This window comes from Schistocerca piceifrons, chromosome 6 (genome assembly GCF_021461385.2).
Source record: "Schistocerca piceifrons isolate TAMUIC-IGC-003096 chromosome 6, iqSchPice1.1, whole genome shotgun sequence".
Taxonomy (NCBI): domain Eukaryota; kingdom Metazoa; phylum Arthropoda; class Insecta; order Orthoptera; family Acrididae; genus Schistocerca; species Schistocerca piceifrons.
In genome coordinates this window covers 229,587,189-229,609,019 of record NC_060143.1, presented here as the reverse complement: position 1 = coordinate 229,609,019, position 21,831 = coordinate 229,587,189, and the positions used below count along the sequence as shown (strand labels likewise).

Below are 21,831 nucleotides of genomic sequence, written 5' to 3'. Positions count from 1 at the left end.
GAGATCGAATCAACCTGTTACAACTACTGCACAAATGCGGACGAAAAGCCAATTGAGCGAGCAGAGCAGTGGATAACAGAAGTTACCAAAGAGGCCCACGAAATCACTGTGGCTGCGAGAAGTAGGATGACCTCTTTCGGGAGCTGTAAGTATTGGTGTGCAGTCGGAGGATCGCTGACTAGAAGTTTGTTTATCTTAAAAAATGTAACCCAAAACTTTAAACGCGTTTTCCTCGAAAATATAGTTTTCAAATTGGCGGGAAACGCAACTGAGAACGGTACATACGATTTTGATCGGAATTTGATACTGGCATTTTAAATTGCATTCTCTGTCATGGTACGTAGCCGTCTTGTGATACCTTTACAAGCCTATTTTCTATGCACGCCATTATCCTGATTTTTGCGCGCAGAAAATGACGTTTCTTTAAACATGTTACCATTTTGCCAGAACTTAACATTTTTCAATTATCCTATGTATGCTGATAGAAAATATGTAAATGACATAAACAAAATTTTTTGTTACAGGTCTAATAGGAGGGTTTCGGGAATTCCCACCGACGACCAATGTTCCGGCTGCAAGAGGTCCTTCCACCTGGGTGAGTGGCTACAGGAAGTGTCAGATGTTGACATGAAAATGATTTTTCAAAAGTAAAAGTGAAACTGTGACATCAGATTTGGCATTAATTTTTATTTTATTTGAGAAAATCACTAAAATCACCTATTTTTCATGCGTTCAAAGAGGGCTACCTCTTGTCACAAACTGCAGATGTTCTGGACAACACCTATAACTATTTGCTCAACAATATAAATATGTAATTAGCGGTGGTTTGGTGAATCTGTTAAAATGAATATCTTTAAATTACTCTGTGTCTCCTCCATAAATAACATTTAATAAAGCGAACTTATTTTCAACAGGCCAATAATCATGAAATATGATGTCTTACTGTTTAACACATGGAACGATTAATCTCATTTTAACGTCCCGTTTATACAAATTAGAACATACACTTCACAAGCAAATAATGTGATCATTCCCATTCACCATCCATATATTGCTACATCTTTTATTCCATACTTTTCCATCACTGCTTCACGCAGCTGCAGAGTCTGGATTTTTCCTGAAGGATTTCTCGGTAGTTCATCCACTATTTCTATTATGGATGGTATCTTGAAGTCTGAAATCTGCAAGTTACAAGGCGCATGAGAATGGATATTTATCAGTAGGTCCACTTGTTACTTGGAGAGGAACCTCAAATCAGCAACTACTTACTTTACCACTTGCAAACTCTCGTATCGCATCAGATGTCAAAGTGGAGCCCCTCTTCAGTCGAATGCAAGCGCATATCTGCTGTCCCCATCTCTCATGTGGGACTCCAAAGACCTGTAACAGCGCAGATATTGTAAATCGTTTAGAGCAACTGTTCAAAACAGTGTTCGAAATAACAGATATTTGCAAGGGGGTATCAGTGCACGAATTTTAGGTTAGTTTAAAAGTAATCTCTTGTTTGGTACTCTACATTTACATCTACAAGACTAATCTGCAGTTCACAAGTTGGCCGTTGTGGCCGAGCGGTTCTAGGCGCTTCAGTCCGGAACCGAGCTGCTGCTACGGTCGCAGATTCGAATCCTGCCTCGGGCATGGATGTGTGTGATGTCCTTAGGTTAGTTAGGTTTAGGTAGTTCTAAGTCTAGGGGACTGATGACCTCAGATATTAAGTCCCATAGCGCTTAGAGCGATTTGAACCATTTTTGCAATGCACGTTTAAGTACTTTGCATAGGGTTCATCGAAACACATTCACTTTATAGTTCCACTCTAAAACAGCACGTTGGAAAACAAACACGTAAACCTTTCCGTGCGAGCTCTGATTTCTCCCATTTGATTCCATTGGTCATTTCTCCCCGTGCAGGTGGGAGTCGACAAAATATTATCTCACTCGCAGGACAACTTTGGAGATTGCAATTTAGTGATAGTGAAAATATATTGCCACAACGAAAAATTTGTTTTAGTGATTGGCACTTCAACTAGCGTATCATCTCCGCGACTCTTTCTTCCTCCAAACAGTCTAAGAAAGCTTCTAAGACTGCCTCCTACAGAGGTAAAATGTAAACGTCGTGTGACTAGGGTCTCCCATCGGATAGACCTTTCTCCGGGTGCAAGTCTGTCGATTTGACGCTACTTCGGCGACTTGCGCGTCGATGGGGATTAAATGACGATAATTGGGACAACACTACACCCAGCCCCTAAGCGGAGAAAATCTCCGACCCAGCCGGGAATCGAACCCAGGCCCTTAGGATTGACATTCTGTCACGCTGACCACTTTTTTCCTTTCTTTCTCATTTTGTTCGGTATTGTTCAATGCGTTTGGTCTGATCGGACGTCACAAGACATCCGTTCAAGTTGATTTTTGATTCCTTTACTCAGTTATTTTTATTACAGAGGGCGAGCAGCCCTCTGACCGAACACGCTGAGCTACCGTGCCGGCTACCACTCAGCTACCGGGGGCGGACTCCTACAGAGGTGATATGCACATATAAAGATGGCGGTAGTATCGCGTACACAAGATATAAAAGGGGTTTCCTACGTGAATATGGCCGCACGACAGGAATTTACAGACTTCGAATGCGGTGTGGCGAACTCTGGCGTTAATGGGCTATGGCCGCAGAAGCCGACGCGAGTGCCTTTGCTAACATCACGACGTCGCATGTAGTGCTTCTCCTGTGCTCGTGACCATATCGCGTGGACCCTAGACTACTGGAAATCCGTGCCCTGGTGATAGGTCCCGCTATCAGTTGGTAAGAGCTGATGGTAGGGTTGGAGTGTGGCGCAGACCTGACGAAACCATGGACCCAGGTTGTCAAAAAGGAACGGTGCAAGCTGGTGGTGGCTCCTCGATGGTGTGGGCTGTATTTACATGGAATGGACTGGGCCTCTGGTCCAACTGAACCGATCATTGACTGTAAATGGTTATGTTCGGCTTCTTGGAGACTATCTTCAGTCATTCATGGACTTCACGTTCCCAAACAACGATGGAACTTTTCACTGGTGCCTGTGCGTCATGTCACTGGCCCAAAATCGTTCGTGATTGGTTTGAATAACATTCTGGACAGTTCGAGCTAATGGTTTCGCCACCCAAGTCGCCTGACCTGAGCCCCATCGGACAACTATGGGATGTAATGGAGTATTCGGTTTGCGCGCAAGATTGCGGATCGGAAACGCTTTCGCAATAGTGGAGGTTCTGGAGGCAGCGTGGCTCATTATTTCCTGCAGGTGGCTTCCAACGACTTATTGATTCTATGCCACGTCTAGTTGCTGCACTACACCGGGAAAATGGAGGACCGACAGGATATTAGGAGGTATTCCATGACTTTCGTTACTTCAGTGCAAATCGTTTATATAGATTAGGAACAGCAGACGGCCCAAGACACGTCCTTGGGGAGCATCAGATATCACTTCTGTTTCACTCCATGAGAATCCGTCATGTAAAAGACAGAAAATGTGCTGACGATGAGTATTAAGGGATGCATTACTATTTGCGTTCGACTTGCAAGTGGCAACGCACATGTCACTCAGAATTAACAAAGAGGAATACCGTTAAAAAGTCTGAATCCGTCGGTTTTTCATCGTTCCAGCGTGAAATGTTCCTTTCCTCTTGTCCTCAGAGCTTTCCCCCCCCCCCCCCCCCGCTCCCTCCTCCCCCTCTCCCCTCACCCTCCAGGGATATATTACGCGATGAAACTACATTATTTGTTGAGTCAGATTAATTCTCGCTAGTGCTGCACTCATAAAATTACTCTGAGAAGGTGGTGATTTATAGCTTTACATTACTTACAGCAATTACTTTACATTTAAATAAAAGAGATATGCAGTATGTTCGTGAGTGAGTATACAAGAGATTGTAATTTTTGAATAGATGTATATTACTCTTTCTTGATGGGATGTTGTAGTTTTTGTAATGGACTTGTCAACCTGCAGCCAGGGTAATGTGTAGCTCGATGTCTGGAGGTGCCACGAAGGAGCTCTAGTAGGCAGTTCTACGGTATTTTTCGTGAGGGTAGGTTCTTTTCTGTATATTGCGATTTAGGCAGGCATTACACTATCAGATTTTCTTTGACAAGAAAATACGGCGCCGCATTGACCACAGAAGAGTGTGGCTCTTTAGGAGCTACCGTAAGGCCTCGGACGGAGCCCGTGTGTCTTGGACGAATGCACTTTGTGGTACAGCGCTCACTTGGTCTACATCCTAAGTACAAACGACCATCACTTGCCGCAGGCAGAATCAATGTTCATCGCTGAAGACCACGGCCCGCCAGTCCACATTCCAAGTGATCCTCTGATGGCATCGGCCGACCCGTGCACGTCGGTGTAGTGGTGTGAGAGGAATATGGGCACGCGCAGTCCCATTGCGAACAACTAATTCGCAACAGTTCGTGTTGAGCCGTCTGGGCTCATAAGCCCTGTTATCTGTACGATATGCCACTGCTGCCCTTACAATAAGACGATTGTGGCGGGCGTCTGCGCTGCGTGGACGTCCAGAATCTGGTCTACAGGTGTGAGAATGTTCACGTGACCACTGATACCAGCATCGTTGCTCAACTGACGCGCCTGCCGCTGTGGCCGAGCGGTTCTAGGCGCTTCAGTCCGGAACCGAGCGACTGCTACGGTTGCAGGTTCGAATCCTGCCTCGGGCATGGATGTGTGTGATGTCCTTAGGTTAGTTAGGTTTAAGTAGTTCTAAGTTATAGGGGACTGATGACCTCAGAAGTTAAGTCCCATAGTGCTCAGAGCCATTTGAACCATTTGATTTGAACAACTGACGCAGCACGACCAGCTTCTATGGCACCTCGAAAGGACCATCCCGCTGTTCGGAAGGCCACAATTCGACCCTTTCAAACTCTCTCAGTTGGCTGCAGGAAGCACGAATGCGTCTCCGTGGCGTGGTTGCGTCCTTGCTCCACACGTCTGCACCACACGGAGCCTTCTGCCTGTGAGCATTCCCTATGAAAGGGTAAACACAGACAGCGCTCCGGTAGCTGTGCCACTACGTTATCCGTAGACGGACGACATTGAAACCGCTATCGGTACATCTACTGTCCCCCAGGTGGCGTGTACGGATATCGGATCAAAATCGACGTCCTCTTTCCAGGTGTACTAATTTTTTCCGGTAGTGTACATTGCATTACGTTGACATATTACTGCAGATAGTTGTGATAAGTGAATTTTAACAGTAATAATGAAACTCCTGATGGTAGTAGGTAGCTTCAATACGGTACAGTCAAATCCGTATTGTTAGTTTTGTAGATTTGTGCATACGAGATGATGAATATTTTTAGAACACAAGAAAAGAATTGTTAGATTTTATACGCTTGCAGCGGAGTTATTGAAGTAACACTCTTAAACAAAATGGAAATGATCGTATGGCATTGTTGGCCGGGAGGCTCCATGCGGGGAAGTTCGGCCGCCGTACTGCAAGTCCTCTTTAGTTGACGCCACTTCGGCGTCGGTCAATGATGATGAAGGACACACAATACCCAGTCCCCTGTCGGGAATCGAACCCGGTCCTCCTGCGTGGTAGTCGGAATCGCTACCACTACGCTACGGAGACGGACAGTCTACAACATTTTTATATGTTTTAAACTTTGTAATATTTGGTTTGCCGTTCCCAATCTTCAGAAAATTTACGGTATTTATCAATGATGTTACGCTAGTACGACGACCATGAATAAACATTGTCTTCAGTTCTCACATAATTAGGCATCTTGTACGTTATAAAAATAAAAGAATGTATTTTTTTCTGTTTACGAACCTTTATGTGGTTTGACAGTATGGTACGTTCAGTCTCCTGAATATTGTATTTTAGATAATGATACACCTTCCTGTTCATATAATAATGCGTTCATTGTTTTACTTAGTCCTTCATGTTTGTATAACAATGTCTTCACTGTTTTAGTTAACCCTATTAATTAGATAATAGAGACAATGGTAGGAAGGTTACCACACGTCAAGTTGATACATGAAATACAATGCAGTATACATTTGTCCTGTGCAGTGTCTTTGGTTAAGATGCTGTCATCCTTGCCATTGTTTTTTATGACTGAAGATCACAGGTAACTTTAGTCTTGCCCTGTGCTTCGCCACAGTATTTACTGTGAGCTGTGTGTACTCAAGTATCATACACTGATGGAAAAAATTGCAACACCAAATAATAATTACTGTAGAGTAATAAAATTTCGGGAGCACATTTGTCTAGATAATATATTTAAGTGTTTAACATTGCAAGATCACAGATTAAAGTAAGCGCGACGTAAGCCTTTGCAAATGTGAAATGCTGGTACATTAATAACCGGTGTACCAGCCAGACTGTTGAATTCAAACATGTAAATATGCATGCATTGTGTTGTACATGTGCTGGACGTCAGTTTGTGGGAGATAATGTCTCCTATGTGCTCGAGTGGACACAGATCTGGTGGTCGAACAGGCCAAGACAACACGGGACAACCTGACGAACATGTTGGTTTCAACAGTGATATGCGGGCGAGCTTTATCCTGTTGGAAAACATCGTCTAGGATGCTGTTCATGAATGGCAGCACAACATGTTGGATCACCAGACGGACGTATAAATTTGCAGTCAGGGTGCGCGGGATAACCACTAGAGTGCTCTTGTTGTCATACGAAATCGCACCCCATACCATAACTGAAGATATACAGGGTGGTCCATTGATAGTGACCGAGCGAAATATCTCACGAAATAAGCATCAAACGAAAAAACTACAAAGAACGAAACTCGTCTAGCATGAAGGGGGAAACCAGATGGTGCTATGGTTGGCCCGCTAGATGGCGCTGCCATAGGTCAAACGGATATCAACTGCGTTTTTTTAAATAGGAACCCCAATTTTTTATTACATATTCGTGTAGTACGTAAAGAAATATGAATGTTTTAGTTGGACCACTTTTTTCGCTTTATGATAGACGGCGCTGTAATATAGTCACCAAGTGACTTCCATCTGTTTCCTGCTTTGAAGAACTCTCTCGGCGGAAGGCGCTTCGGCAGCAATGCTGACGTCAAACAAGCCGTTCAACGCTTCTTCCGTATGCAACGCCCTGATTTTTTTCCTTGAAAGCTTTTTGAAGCTTATAAAGCCGTATGACAAATGTCTCAATGTAATGGAAATTATGTAGAAAAATTAAGATATGTCTTATCTTTAATGTCTCATTCTCTTTTTTCTCCTTTCACACACAACTATGACCACAGTCGACATGGGAAACTTATTTTCCAACTCCCCCACGTATATACTTACAAGCATATCGAACAATATTTAGAAGGCAGCTTATAGCATTTTTTTACCTCATCCTTTAATGATGTCACCTACTCCTGCTTTGTCTATTATTATATGTAATCTCATGTCAGAAATCCGATGTCTTGTAGCTAGTGTTTCTGACGCTGGATTACGAGGCGCTAAGTTCGAATCCTGGTCGGGTCGCGTGTTTTCCCCGCCTGGTAATGGCTGTGAGTGTTTTCATCGTAATCGAAGCGCGAGTTGCTGAAGTGACGTAAAATAAAGACTTCCATCAAGGGGCCGAACTCTGTAGAAGGTGACCCCCCCCCCTCCCCCCGTCAAATACGCCTCTGTGCGCAGACACAGTAAAGGCCGTTTTCTCATCTTCACATGCACAATGAAACAGTGATTTTCAATGGCACAAATTTCTTATTCAACCGAAAGTTTGATTATGTTGTGTTGGCATAAAGGGAGGTAATAGCTAATTATTGTTATTCACTAAAATGGTCACACAGATGGATCTAAGGATGCCATAATAACTGAATGAGATGTCGAAGGCCTGTAATTTGATACAATACGGATCGTTGTCCATTTTGAATGGCACGTCCATTTACTTAAATTCAATTTAGCATATGTGAATCCTTAGGTTAGACGGTAAAGTAAAGCATAGTGCGAATACCTGTGTTTCAGGTTCTTAGTCGATACGGAGCTATTATATTCAGAGCACAAAGACACACACAAAAACGTTACCTGAGTCTCCAGTATGTCCGGATGTGTCTCAAGTAATTCCTGGATCTCTTTCGGGAAAATGTTTTCGCCGTCTCGGATAATGCGATCTCTTAGGTGTCCAACGAGCTTTCCATAGCCGTCTTCCCTCATGATGAACAGGTCCCTGCGTAAAACAGAATATCTCTTTATTCGTATGCAAACAGTATGGAATGCATTCATTAATCCATTTCTTCAGAGTGCTTCACAAATCCTTTCATGAAGAAGAAACTTCAGGTGTGTGGAAAGAGTCTAAGTACACACAAAAAAGTGAAACCGCTTTGGAAGCTGCATTATTAAACTATAAACAATTATTATTAAAGTTTAATTTAACGCAGTTCATTTATCATGCAGTCCACTGCCATATCTTAAAGTAACTCAATCAACTACTGTTTATCCTGTTGGTACCTTACATGGATGTTTATCGTTTAACAATAGTTATCTGTATGACTAAAAATTAAGCCCTGTTTAAAATGCATATTGTTACTTATCATTCTTCTAATAGAAACCAAGACAATTAGATAATTTGCAGAAGGGTTGGCTGCTGTGGTATGTTTTTAATTATCTTTTGAATTTATGGTAATATTGAGTTTCAACCTTTGTGTTGGATGAGAGATTGCTCTCTCAATTAGACCAAGAGGTACAATTTCAATGGATTCTTTTGATTTCGTATTGATCAACTGGTATCACGCAACAATTTCAGTTCCTCTGACTTTCATATTGTTTTCTTTTTTTCTGGTACTTCTTCATCTATATAAAATGGAGGCAAATACATTGACATCTAATCGCGAAGCTTGTTTGAACATCATGTTTCATACTTCAAATATTTCTCACTAATTTGTCTCTAAGGCCATTTTGTTTGCTACGAATCCCTGCTGTACTAGGGAAATGCATTCTGAGGTAATGAAGCTAAAGTATATAAAATATTTATTCGGCGAAGGCGAGCAGTTAGAGTACTGAGTAAAATTAGATAACCAAACTCCTCGGAAGGGTCTCTTCCAGACTTGTGCTTTCCTATATGTTTGGGTTTCTCTTCATAAAAGCTACAATGAGCGAAGGATTATCTGATTATTTCTTTGTTAAGCGATCAGATGATGGTTTTAATTGCTCTTCAAGAACAGTTTTGGCCATTCTTAACTTACTATGGAATCATTTTCTGGTGATCAAAAGTATTAAATATGAACGTAATCTCCAAACTACAAAAAATGGCCCTAAGACTAACTGCGAAAAACGGTAATCGGTGTCATCGTAAAGATCTGTTCAGAACACTGGGAATTTTAGCTAAACCATGTGAGTACATTCAGCAGTCAGTATCGCATATCAAAGATAACACTTTTAACTACTGTACAGACAGCTCCGTCTGTGACCATGGAACACGATCTGTGCTGCATTTACATTTAGCAGCAAAATTCATAGAAGTATTTTCTGTTAAGGAACAAAAATTGTACAATAAACTGCAGAAGGAATTTAAAAAGCTTACTGAAACAAACTTATTTTTTTAAAAAGACAGTTGAAAAGTACCTGTGAAGCAATACATTCTAAACAGTGAAGGATTGATTGTTTGCATAACACAGAGTGGGGATATTGTAAAAGAACTCTAAAACAAGTAAAAAATAATGAAGTATCGGTCATTTTATAATACTTTCACACTAAAATATTTCCTTTCTACTGGAAAATCTCCCAACAAAGCTCTTCTTTCTGTGCTCAGCTTCTCACCTATTACGTAAAGATCTTGACTTAAGTTTTTGGGTAAGCAAACGGAAAGGTGAAGGACATCGCTCTGGTACTGATGTCGACTTTTAGTGTATGCAGAGAATGGTGTAGTCGTAGTGCTAGCTTACTCCATTACGAAATATTGTGTGTATATTGCGTGTAGTGTGTGTGAGACAACTGATCTTGTGAAATGAATGAATAGTGTGGTTCTAGCTTTCTACAATAGGAAATAAATTCTTTGGAAGAGGTTTCAACAGAAGAGTATTGCACACTAGAGAGAAATCAATTGAGATTGCTCTGTTTCAAAGAGACTTACTTCGTATTTGGGGGGGGGGGGGTTGGAGGGTCTAATCCATATCCAGCCATTTCGATTTACGTTTTCAGTAGATTCCCTAAATTACTTCACGCAAATGCCGGATGGTTCGAGCCATAAGACCACGCATATTCTTGCCCCCATCCTTGTCAAACTAGACCTGTCAATCACTAAATGTCTAAACATCTGAATTACATATTTTGTTCTTAAACTGAAATCCCGCGAAATGTCCAGTACTCTCGTAAAAATGGTCCTAGGATGAATAAAACTACTGCTAAGATGGCCGGCGTTGTCGTGTGGTATTCAACAGGTTCATAAAACGTTTGATCCCGATTTCTGGAAAACACTTGAGAAGCGCAGTTTACCAGAGCAGAATTTTCCTCCCTTTCTGCAAATCAATTATCGCTCGCAAACACTGTATCTACAGCTAGTCGATTGTTTATAGGCTATTTTCCGGTAGTTTGTTCAACACAACACAAATTTTCGGGTAATAGGAGTTGATTCTCATGTAACATAACAAACACCATCTGCTACAAGATAAATTGCTTCAATTTATCCCTCTTTGTTCATATCAATTTCTTTTCTTTTTCTTTCGAAATTGGCTGCAAATCAGAACCACACTTATTGACAGTGATGTAACAGGTTTAGTGATGGGTAGCTACCAAGTTCTAATTCCACAGGACCCGCTATGAGAGCACTGCTCAACTTACTTTTCGACACTTTCTATAAAGCAAGAGCTCTGAAGCAACTGATAATCGAGAATCGATGTACGACGTCAATACGCCATGACAGAATATTTTTTCAACAAAAGGATGATACTTTACGAATATTAATAAATTCTGACATCAATATAAATGTATAGAAAATTTACGAAATACTTTGTTTTGGCAAAATTCGATTCCAAAGTTGTAACTAGAATGGTGGATTTGAGAATCTGCTGATTGTAATTCGAGAAATAACGGGACACGTGTAGATATCAACGCGAATGTTGTGACCGCGAGTCGTGTTGCCGCGATTCCACTGCAAGCTAGCCTGGCCTCTAGCCATGCAGGTTGCACGGGATAGCCTAACTTCCAGGCGGAGCGAGTACGTTAGCCATTCGAATGGCATCGTACAAAGGTCGCCAGCATAACGGGAACTACGTTGCATGTCAGCAGGCACGTGGAACAAAAAGCGAACAGTTTCATATCACTGCGAAAACCAGGATATAAACCAGGTTCTGTGGCGTGCTGGGCCGTTCACCTCAGCTCACCTGCTGTGAAGCACAGACCGGTCCGTCGAAGGAACAGCCACACTCGCTGTTGATGAGTTCAACACAGAATCAGCAGCCCAACGATAACGCAAGACATCACCATGGAGCAGTGCCTACATTGCGAAGAAAATACAGGGTGAGTCAAAAATAATTTTACAGATTTTGGAATGATATAGAAATTTTTTGAGATAACTTACAGAATCGATATATGTGTTACTTTTTAGCTAACAGACTTAAGTTTGCTTCGCCTAGTGAAACAGGATCCCATTCCGCCACCAGGAGCGCCAGTGCAGTGCACAGTTAAAGTGGCTACTTTCACTGGTGCGGATCGTGCTCGCTCTCCGGACTTGACAACATGGGATTTTTTTCTCTGGGGTTTAATTAAAGGTCGTGTGCATGTTCCTCCCCTACCAAACAATTTAGCCACCCTGAAAAATCGAACATAAGCTGCAACTGCACAAGTAATGCCCAATTTGCTGCAACGAGTGTGGGAAGAAATTGATAACCTATGGGATGTTTACTGCATCTTAGATGGTAGTCACATGGAACCAAAATGACACTTGACGCTTTTTTGTGAAACTTGACTTTGTTTGCTACAAAATAACGCATCTACCTATTCTTAAAGTTATCTCAATAAATTTCTATATCATTCCAAAATTGTGAAGACCGTTTTGACTCACCCTGCAACAGTGTTCACCGATTTGGGCTTACTCCCTAAATGGATCTGGTGAAGGCTGGGACTGTTTATACAATGTGCACAGGAGAGTTGAATATTTATGTTATGGAATACATCAGTGCAGGGCACAGATATTTGTTATTTCTGTAGCTGTACTTATTGCGTCTGGGTGCTTGACACTGTTTGTTGGTGCTAGGGCCTGTTCAGACAGGCGTATCAGCGGCATCTCATGCGCTGTTGTCAAGGTATAGTAGTCACAGTAGCCACATTGACTTGTGCCAAAGTGAAGTTATAACAACGAAATATGAGCAAAACTGGTGACCTTTTTGATGTGTTCTTCCCACGTAAGTCGTCTCCAGGACACGGGACATCGCAACCTGTGATCTCAGTGCGGAAAGTCATCTTGCAGGTAACACAGCAGCACAAGTACGTAACCTGACGCCGTCTCGGTGTGCTGCCGATGGTGGGGATCATGGAGGTAAAATAAGAGGAGTTGTCATGACGTCACAAACTTGAAGCCGACCCAAGTGAAGATCCGCCATGTTAGCTACCCCAAAACGTTCGCTTCTGGTGGTTTGATTCCATGTGGTCGTGAAGTGTTTTGATAAAAAATGCCGGCTTGCGTCGCTTACAGGTGTACTAATCGCTCTGATTGTAGTCTAAAGCTTAAACAAATCATATTTCATTCGTAAGTGAACTTATTTAAGCGCTATTTTCTTATATATACTTGAAATTATGATGCACTATAAAGTTTTACAGTATGGTTTTATTTCTACGATTTCACTTTAGATTTCCCATCAATCCAACGTAAAGAGCTCTCTGGAGGTGAGCAATACATTTGGTTTCCATTGTTTGGTTTTTCCCAGGTAACTGAAAAGTCCTGGCAAGAAATATCCTGGAAATGGGGACTAATGTTTTAAAATGCAATAATTTAATATAAAATGCAATAATTTAATATAAAATGCAATAATTTAATATAAAAGTGATGTAACTATATGTAGTTAATTAAATCTTCAGTAAAATGTGTGGAACACCTGTTACAGTGGTTAAATTATAAGTCCTTAAAGGGTTACATATTTGTTAAAGAAAAGTTCCCTATCTAAGTCCAGGCTATTTAGATCATTACATTAATCACTGTGCTGTCATGTTAACCTGTAAATTGCTGTTATTTGGCACAATGAATGTCACTTGGTAGGTACAATTCAAAAACAAAGCAGATGTGTAAACTAGAATGGGGATGACAATCTTAAATTCAGTTCTTTTCCTTCGTAATTTAACGAATCTTTCACTTTGTTGACATGACAGCTGGCTTGTTTATACCATCCCTGCATACATCTAAGGGACACAAAAGGAAATAAGGTACGTTTCTTGCAAACTTGAACATTTAAAATTTGCATTTGACTTGAAAATGCAACGAATACAAATCGGTGCCTCTAAACTATCAATCATTGCTTTTGGAGTTCTGGCTTTGTCAATTATCGACACAAACACAATGAAAGTGAATAGGAATGGATTACGAAATATAGGAATGGATTACGAAATCACGCTTTCCATAGCACATACTTCTCTTCTCGCTTATTCGAAGTGTATAAACGAAAAGGAATTACAGTACTGAGGCCAGAAGCGTCATATTTTCGTGTCGTATTACTGTATCGAATACGCATTGAAGACCAGAAAAAGTTTGAAGTTGCGTTCCTTATGCTGTGTTGTTCACTAAAACAGTGTAACATTTACTGTATAAAACAAATATCGCGTGAACACGACAGAAATAACGAACAACAAGCAATTGTGAACACTCGTCTGCTAATGTTTTGGAGGATCAAAGATGGCGGCAGACCCCGCTTCAAAACAACGTGCAGCGTAACTCTGTAGCGCCATCTCCCCTTATTCTACCTCCATGGTGGAGATGCGGTGCTTACCCTGTGCGAAGCCAGCGCTCGCGGTAGTAGAGTCTGCGCGTGCTCTCCTCGTCCGACCAGTATCGCGCCACGGTGACGTAGCCACGCACACACAGCTCGCCCACCGTCCCCATGGGCACAACTTTGCGCTGCTCGTCCACCACCTTCACCTGGAATTCACAGCCTAAAGACACAAACTGCCTCCCAGCAGAGTCTATAAAGAAACTGGTTCTCTACTTTAAAAAAAAAACCTTTTTAAATAATAAAACATAACCGATACAAGGAATCTGATTACACCTGTTAGTCACGAACGAGAAAAAAATTAGGTAATTCAGTACAATTATTACATAGATACGATAAATCACTTTATCGGGGGCCAAATGAGCAATTAAGGTCAATATAATTCCAGTAAACCTACAAAAGTAAAAACAAATTATTGTAGGGGCCTACATAGACATCGCGCATCTGCTAGATGCCCACGAAATACGTAATTTTGTTTTGAAGCTGACAGCCAATGAGAAAATAGGTGCAGTTTTCAAGCAGTAATGGCGGACAGCATCAGCTGGTAATATACGTAATTTTATGGTAGCTAATTTTACTACACAAAAAATAGAATATATACTTCCTCCACAAGAAGTTACAAACAAACATTAAAATAAAATTATAATGAGCAGCAAAATGTCTGTGAAGAATTTTCAAAGAAAATTATTAATTGAACTTTAATTTGGCGGGTTTTCAACACTGTCAATAGCACGAAATAATGGAAAGAATATTTACTGGGACTAAACAAAATTGAGATATTGTGATAGTATTTTTAAAATAGTTAATTTAACTGCAATTGTCTTTAATTTTGAAGTGAGAGAGAGCGTAATAATTTTCTTTTAATGTCTTAACTGTTGCTGCAGGCAGTGCGATGACGTCAGCGGTGGTCCATGCGGACGATGTGTGAAGTGAATCCTGGTTCGTGGCGTGAAGGTAATGACGGATCCTCTTGTTTCATTAATATTCCAGTTACGGCGGTGGTCCACGTCTCCGTTGTAGTCGAATCAGCGTATATTACCAGCTGTACTGTCCGCCATTACTGCTTGAAAACTGCACCTATTTTCTCATTGGCTGTCAGCTTCAAAACAAAATTACGTATTTCGTGGGCATCTAGCAGATGCGCGATAATAATAGTTTCAGTAGGCGCGTTGTCGTTACGCGCGCGACGTTTTATTATTAAAAGTTTATTAATCACTCGGTGCGGGTACGTCGGAGTTATGCAACGTCTTTAGCATTTAAGATATATATCCGGTTAACGCCAATACTTCGTACAGTTCTTTCACCGTGTTGCCACAGGAAAACAGTCAGTGTTTTTCACTTTAACCGACCGTTAAACATCAGTTCAATAACGTCGTCGTCTTTAAGACAGTTTGGACGATATAATAAATGATTCTGGATCAAATCACAGCACTGTTCTTTTACTTAACATTTTGGTTTGGTCCACTTTCACGCAATTCTAACAGTTAGTGTCTCCACATGACAATGGTGTCTGGTTCATGGCTAATTGTCACAAGTTCACACACTTTGTAAAATCGTCACCGCAAACACTCGATATACTTTTCAGGTTTTACTTTTCACTTAATAATGCACGATCTCCTGTTAACACAGCGGACGCACTGTAATTTGTTCTCCCGCGTATCACCGTCTTTCACGCCGAACTTTTTACGTTTTTCCACCCGCGAACCTGCCGCGTACCACAACAACTCGCACGCACTCTATCGATAGTCGTTCGCTCTCTCCCTAACACAATACTATTCCGAGCCTAACCAAAGATTTACAAAGCATATAGAACCAGAATATTCATATTCGTACAATATAAAATATAAAACAGTAGCAAAATGAATGAAGAAACAATGTGAAGTATTAACAAATAAAGAATAGTTGAAATAAATGATGCATACGTACTATGACAAGATAATGAACAAGAGAAAAAAAATATTATCGACTTTCGGGAAAAGCAATGTCTTTACAAGTCCAAGGGCATTGCTTCATCTTACGTACGAGGGCCATTCGACAAGTAAGGTCCGATCGAACGCGAAATGGAAACCACAGGAAAAATCCGATGAAACTTTGCACCAATGTGTTAGACAGTCTTTATAGTACGGCCGTCCATCACTTCACGTCGCTCTCTTCAGTTCTCAGCACGTAAAGACGCCTAAAAAGTATTGTCTTCCGCCAAGTATGAATGCATTGTGAGAGATTTCGCCTGATTTCATGCAGCCCACACAACGTAACTAACTGTCAATGCATTTCCTTCTTATGAAAATTCTCGGACGCACACTGCAGGGGCAATGACAGGAATCGTTAGCCCTAGGGTTTCACCCGGAACAAGACCCACCCACTCACCCCTCCGGAACAAGTCTCGCCTATTCACCCGCGGTTTTCCCGGTCTTTGTTCGGCGCCTGGGCATCGTTTCAGTTGACCCACGTGGTTTACCGTGCTCGGCTGCACTTGGAGTTGTTACATTAATATCTTGCTAGATCTTAAATGTTGCCAGATAGTTAAAAGACACGTTACAAAAAACGTGCACAATTGGCCTGAGCTGTGGCAGGTACTTCGACAGCAAACATAAAAAAAAAAACAGTTTAGCACTGAATTCTTTAAATACGAGAATTCAGTATTCAGATGAATAGCCTATGAAGAAACATACTTCTATGTGAGAAAAAGCACCCAAAGCTAAAACAGGAAAAACCTACCCTTAAAGAATAATTTGCTTGGAGAAAGAGGAACCACAGTATTCTTGACACTTAAGTTTCAGAACTCAGACAGTATGTGTGAAACAAGCACCAATGTTCACTATACTTCCAAAGGGCATCAAAATTACTTTGCTATTGCTAGATCGATCCAAGCTGTTTTCGCATGTTATTCAGTGAATAGTTTTGCTGACAAGTTTTAGGGGCGGAAGAAGAACTAGCACAGCTTGAAGAACGTTTTACATCTGTGAAACACTGCACCATTTATTTCCTCCATACCTGCTCTGTGACAAACATACACATCATCATTATTATTTAAAAAAAATGGTTTGAATGATATTTAAGAAATTAATAAATCTTTTGGTTAAAAACACACAGGACAAAGAATAACGACAGATTATTTTCCTGAGACGTTTGCAACAGCATATAGGACACTAATCACACAGAAACAGTCACAATTCTTTATAATCTCGTTTATAATACGCAGATATGGCATTGGAAGAATTTACAAGTTAAAATTCACCCATTACCCATGCAAATACTAACGAAATATGTCATATAAGCAAATATCTTACTGCTTTCATTAGGCATTTCTACTTTATGGCATTCTTATATTCTTTAATTTTCGTGAGCTACTATGAGGGCTTACACAAACAAAACGACTTTGACTTATTTCTATATAACGTTGATTTTAGCCAACAGAGTTATTCGACTGCATCCGTGAATTTACTACCGACATGACAGATTCAAAACCATTGTTTTCGCATTGTATGTTTGCTCTGCTCAAATAAATGTATTATAATAAGTGAATTAGTTGATGAAAACTTGTCCTTATTGCCCTTAAATAACATCACGTTATTTTTTGTTTTCTATTGCTGGCGATGCTTTCAATTCTCTATAAATATTTTTATTTCGTTAATAATGCACATTCGTATTATATTACAATCCAGCAAAACTTAAATTTCTTATCTTTACTGAATTTCATCACAGTCTAACATGTGTTGGACTGTGACGATAACAACTTTGATGTAGCTTCCAGTTTGCGGAACTGGCGGCTGTTTAGGGGAGGGCCTTACGCTACGGATAGGTGTGAAGGGGGGGGGGGGGGTGAATGGGCGTGTCTTGTTCCGGGTGGAATCCTAGCGCTAAGGGCACGTGGCAATGACGATGCTCCTTCAGTGGGAAGTGTTTGATCGTCCAACAGGCAGCTCGGACTTGCCGCTCTCTGATTCTCATCTCAGCTCACACGAATCGCTGGCTATGAAGACAGCAATTTAGCACAGGCGACAAGCTGAAGATCAGGGTAGAGAACTGGCAGAAAGCACTGGCGTCTGCCTTCTATAACGAGGGTATTGGAAAGTCAGTACAACGCCACGACGAATGTTTCAGTCGGAGGGGCGACTATACAGAGAAGTAGCAGGAAGGTGTAGCTAACTGTTGCAAGTAAAACACTTTTGATTTTCACAGTGGTTTAAATTTCGCGATCAATCGGACTTTACTTTCCGAATGGCCTTCGTATGATACACGGAGTTGTGGAGCCGGAGTTCGGTTTGGGAAAAGGGGGCGGGGGGGGGGGGGTCAGAGTTTTCGACTGTCTCCTCCACAACAGCGCCACTCACAGCCATGTAAAACTAAAAGATAAGTAACATGCAATATGTTACATTTATTACAATTCTTCTTGTTCTCACACTCTTATATCAAGACATGTCCAGTATCCTTGTAAAAATGGTTTACGGTGGATTAAAACAAAAACAATAACAACTACAACTACAACCACTATTATTGTTATTGAAATAAATGATTGTAGCATCGTCATAAGTTGCAAAACAGTAGATAGACCTCATAAGGCAACTCTAATGTCTATTCTATGTGGTCTATTTATTGTTGTTGAGTCGTCGACCACAGTGTCGCTTTGAGCATCACTGCAGGGGCGGTTTTCGTACATAGGATCACTTGTATTGTCACACGATATGGATGGTTTGAAAATAGACACAGGTGTCCGACATTAATCACCGTCAAGAAGTAAAAAAGATACTTCTCAATGCTACTTATGACGGTGCTACAACCATTTATTTCAATTATAAAACAAGTACGGATCTATTTTTCATCTACAGCAAGCTGCAAGTTCGTATTATTATTATAATTATAATAATAATTATTATTATTATAAGTGATTTTAAAGTAGTACGCCTTAGCCATCTCCAAATAATTTTGGATATTAAATTAATGTATTCACTATAAATTAGTGTGCTGTGATTTGCGTTTGTCAAAGTTGTTGGCTGTTAAGGGAACGGCTCTTTCACTGATAGTGCAGGCATGAAATTCCCAAATTATTACCACCGTCATTATTCCTGGTGCCTTACTAGAAGATAGGGGATAAAGCAAACTATAATGATGTACAGAGAGACTGAAATTAATCGAGGCAAATGTAACTTTTAACAGGACAAAGCACACTACTGTATTCACCCACAGGGGAAGGGTGAATTCATTCATTCACTCATTCCTTCATTCATGCATAGTATTCCATACATCCCATCAAGAAGTAAAACATTCAGGGATGTGGAAGGAGTCGAGGGCCGGCCGAAGTGGCCGTGCGGTTAAAGGCGCTGCAGTCTGGAACCGCAAGACCGCTACGGTCGCATGTTCGAATCCTGCCTCGGGCATGGATGTTTGTGATGTCCTTAGGTTAGTTAGGTTAAACTAGTTCTAGGTTCTAGGGGACTAATGACCTCAGCAGTTGAGTCCCATAGAGCTCAGAGCCATTTTTGAAGGAGTCGAGGTATACATTAACAAATGATAAGCATTTCATAAAAACTTAATGTGTACAGTGTACAAACAATGAACTACTACTACTACTCTACTACTACTACTACCACTATTGCTACTACTATTACTAGATGGCTTATTGCTAACTGTGCTTATGCCATCTGAATTTAACATTGTAAGCTAGAAGATAAGCTACTACTCTGAAAAATGCTTTTGCCTCCTCAACTGAACAAAATACATGCTGTTTATCTCCTACAGACGAGAATCAGTACTTACCCTGCGAGTTTTCTTAGAAGATAGATTAAGGAAAGGCAAACCTACATTTGTAGCATTTGTAGACTTACATAAAGTTTTTGAAAATGTCGAAATTCTGAAGCTCGCACAGGTAAAATACAGGGAGCAAATTGCTATTTGCAGCTTGTAAAAAGACACCAGATAGTAGTTACAACAGTCGAGGGGCATGAAGGAGAAGCAGTGATTGAGAAGAGAGTGAGACAGGGTTGAAGTCTATCCCTGATGTTATTCGATTTGTACAATGAGCAAGCAGTAAAGGCAACCAAAGAAAAATTTAGAGTAGGAATTAAAGTCCAGGGGAAAAAATAAAAACTTTGAGGTTTGCGATGACATGCTAATTCTATCGGAGACAGCAAATGACTTGAAGTGCAGTTGAACGGAATAGACAGCGTCTTCAAAGAAGGATATAAGATGAACATCAACTAAAGCAAATCAAGGATAATGGAATGTAGTCGAATTAAATCGGGTCATGCTGAGGTAATTAGATTAGGAAACGTGGCACTTAAATTTAGATGATGAGTTTTGCTATTTGGGAAGTAAAGCAACAGGTGATGTCCAAAGTAGAAAGGAAATAATATATAGACTGGCAATGTCAAGAAAGGCGTTTCCGAATAAGAGAAATTTGTTAACGTCGAATATAGATTTAAGTATTAGGAGGTCTTTCCTGAAAGTGTTTGTATGGCATGTAGCCATAGATGCAAGTGAAACATGGACGATAAAAAGTTGAGACAAGAAGAGAAAAATGATTCAAATGGCTCTAAGCACTATGGGACTTAACATCTGAGGTCATCAGTCCCCTAGACTTAGAACTACTTAAACCTAACCAACTTAAGGGGCTCCAGAACGCCCTATACTTGCAATGTTAAAATAACGCTTATAAATTACATCTTTCCTCACAAAGTATTTGAGGTAGGAAGTTGAACTTTTTACAGATTATTTATTGGAATATGGGCTACAACTTAACACAGGGATTTTACAAAATTTTAGTTCAGTTATTAAAGATGATTTTTTTTCAATTGTAATGAAAATTCACAACAATTTTTTGCAATTTTTTATTTATATATTCAAAAATATACAGTTTTTTGGAAAAAGGCTGTGTTAAATTATGCAGAAGGTACTGTGTAACATTTACTGAAAGTTTGAAACAAATATGTTTGGAAGATCCTTAGAAAAGATGTAATTAGTATGAGAAAATAAAAGTTTTGGGAATCGAGCGACAAAGATTGGATTAACTTTTTAGTGCATTCCAGGTCCATAGGATGGATTATCTTCATCCTCTGCAAACTCCTCCTCCAGCTTCCTCTTGTTCCTCCTCCTGTTTACTCTTGCTTGTATTTCTAGACTCTTTACAGCCCTGTCTGCAGCCCGAAGGCGTTCCTTGTCTAAAGCAAGCATCGCTCGTTGTTGTGTTCGTAGATTTTGCTACCATTTTTTTCAGTTGCAGTTACTGCAACATTGTTCCAAAAGGTGGTCATGTATGAACACTTATCACATTTCAGTTGTATTTCACTAGCAAGTCCTACGTGCTTTATTATGGAGAGTTCCAGACCAACTTCACTACAATGAATACATCTTACACAGTTTGAAAAAATTCCTTTGAGAACCGACATATCAAATATTTCATTCACATCCGATTCGCCCATAAAACATTCATAGTTTTCACTCATTGAACCAAGCTTCTTCTGTGAAATATTTTCTTTCCCACTTTGACTGCTATGGGCAGGTGTACTTGAGAGGTTAGGTTCACTCACTTGGTTATCGTCTTTATTGTTTACAGTAATAACACATACCTTTGGCTTTCCAACATTTCTCCTTTTCTTAAAAGCCTTCAGAGGATTTCTAATAACTTTACTTTTACTCATTATTATACTTCAACAAAACAGAGACTCAAGAAACAGAATTAATTACGAATATTTTCGAGACAACGACAGAGTAAATAAACATGAAACAATCGACAATCACACCAGCGATATATATTGAACCATCACAGGTTAGCCACAACACATACTTTATCTCACATCACTAAAATGTACCTGATGAACACGGACGTTAATAATAACACCATTTGACAGCAGTTTAACAGCGCCACAGTGGGTCACGCTCATGTAGAACACATTTCAAAAAAAATTTAAAAATAGTTGT

At 40.4% G+C, this 21,831-nt stretch overlaps 1 protein-coding gene across 1 annotated transcript in view; it reads right to left on the bottom strand.

Annotated features, from left to right (window-relative positions):
* Window positions 1-707: 707 nt before the first annotated feature.
* The window catches only part of LOC124802919 (medium-chain acyl-CoA ligase ACSF2, mitochondrial-like), a 266,038-nt gene continuing 244,914 nt past the window's right edge, over window positions 708-21,831 (bottom strand). Inside the window, exons 10-13 of the mRNA XM_047263990.1 lie at window positions 13,915-14,063; window positions 8,027-8,168; window positions 1,270-1,380; window positions 708-1,181 (exon numbers count right to left, since the gene is read on the bottom strand). Of these exons, the coding sequence (XP_047119946.1) occupies window positions 1,038-1,181; window positions 1,270-1,380; window positions 8,027-8,168; window positions 13,915-14,063 (546 nt within the window). The 3' untranslated portion in view covers window positions 708-1,037. The remainder of the gene's footprint in view (window positions 1,182-1,269; window positions 1,381-8,026; window positions 8,169-13,914; window positions 14,064-21,831) is intronic.